Below are 1410 nucleotides of genomic sequence, written 5' to 3'. Positions count from 1 at the left end.
GACACCTTGGTTTGTGATGAAAGCAGTGTGTTCATGATCCTCTGGTGCCATCTTGATTTGGTTGTACCTTGAGAATGCATCCAGGAATGAGAGGAGCTCGTGCCCTGAAGTCGTGTCGACCAACTAGTCGATCATTGGGATTGGATAGCAATCCTTTGGGCATGCTTGATTAAGATCGGTGTAGTCAACACACATTCTCTAACTTCCATTAGGATTTTTAATGAGAATTACATTCAACAACTATCGCGGGTATTTTCCTTCGATGATGAATCCTACTACCAAAAGTTGCTCTACCTTATCATCCACTACCCTTTGTCAGTCGAGCTCCAGCTTCCACGGTCGCTGCTTTACCGGTCACACTTGGGGACTGATATTCAAGTGGTGTTGCACGACCACCCGGTCAATCTTGGGCATGTCCGCCGGCGACCAAGCAAAGACATCGGCATTTTCAACTAGTAGGTTGATGAGTTGCTCTTGCTCCTCCTCCGAGAGCTCTGACCCAACCTTGATGACTCTGTCTGGTCAGTCGTAGTGTAGCAGGACTTCTTAAGTGTGCTCGGTCAGTTCTGGACGTTATAACAGCTTGGTGACATCCTGAGGGTCGACGATGGAGCGTTCGTGCTTTGGCTTCTTGGGCAATGCAACAGCTGCTTGGTAACATTGTTGGGATTCTCAAGGGTCGCTCCTTGCTTCCCTGATCCTAGCTCGGGTTGGAAATTTCATCGCCCGGTGGTATGTGGAGATGATAGCCCTGAGCTTGTTAAGGGTTGGTCGACCCAGAATGGCGTTGTATGCCAAGGGGAGCTCCACCACCATGAAGGTCATCATGACTATCTTGGTCTTCGGCTCTTCCCCCAAGGTGACTGGCAGGATGGTGGTGCCGAGGGATAAAATGGAATCACCTGTAAACCCGGTAAGCATCGATAGCATCGGCGTAAGATCTTCCTTAGTCAGGCCAAGCTTCTGAAAGGCATCGAAGTAAAGGACGTCAGCGGAGCTTCCGATGTCCATCATGATCCTTTTAACCTGAGCATTAGCGATTCAGGCCGAGATCAACAACACATCGTCATTCTCGAGGTACTCAGTTTCCCCCACCGGGATGGTGATTTCCGGCACTTGTGGTTGCCTTAGATGCTTTTCCATAACTGCTCAGGTGTAAGCCTTTCGTCCTACCATGCTATCCCCACCTGATGTCAGGCCTTCACTAATCACATCAATCTGCTTCTTAACTGGACTCGAGGGGTGTGGCAATAATTCCCCTGGCCTTCTAACATTGTGACCCAGGTGTCCCCGACGGATGAGCTCCTCGATATGGTTCTTCAAGTCACGGCACTCCTTAGTGTCATGTTCGTAGTCGTAATGAAACCAACAGTACTTTGAGCAATCTCTAAGCTCGTGTGGGGCCTTCAT

At 49.5% G+C, this 1410-nt stretch overlaps 1 protein-coding gene across 1 annotated transcript; it reads right to left on the bottom strand.

Annotated features, from left to right (window-relative positions):
* Positions 1 to 672: 672 nt before the first annotated feature.
* On the bottom strand, positions 673 to 1410 carry LOC135652988 (uncharacterized). Its single transcript, XM_065174393.1, has 2 exons — positions 1174 to 1410; positions 673 to 1026 (listed from the first exon to the last, which is right to left on the bottom strand). The coding sequence occupies exons 1-2, from the start codon at positions 1408 to 1410 to the stop codon at positions 673 to 675; spliced, it is 591 nt and encodes a 196-aa protein (XP_065030465.1).

This window comes from Musa acuminata, chromosome BXJ3-11 (genome assembly GCF_036884655.1).
Source record: "Musa acuminata AAA Group cultivar baxijiao chromosome BXJ3-11, Cavendish_Baxijiao_AAA, whole genome shotgun sequence".
Taxonomy (NCBI): domain Eukaryota; kingdom Viridiplantae; phylum Streptophyta; class Magnoliopsida; order Zingiberales; family Musaceae; genus Musa; species Musa acuminata.
This window is presented reverse-complemented; position numbering and strand designations above follow the sequence as displayed.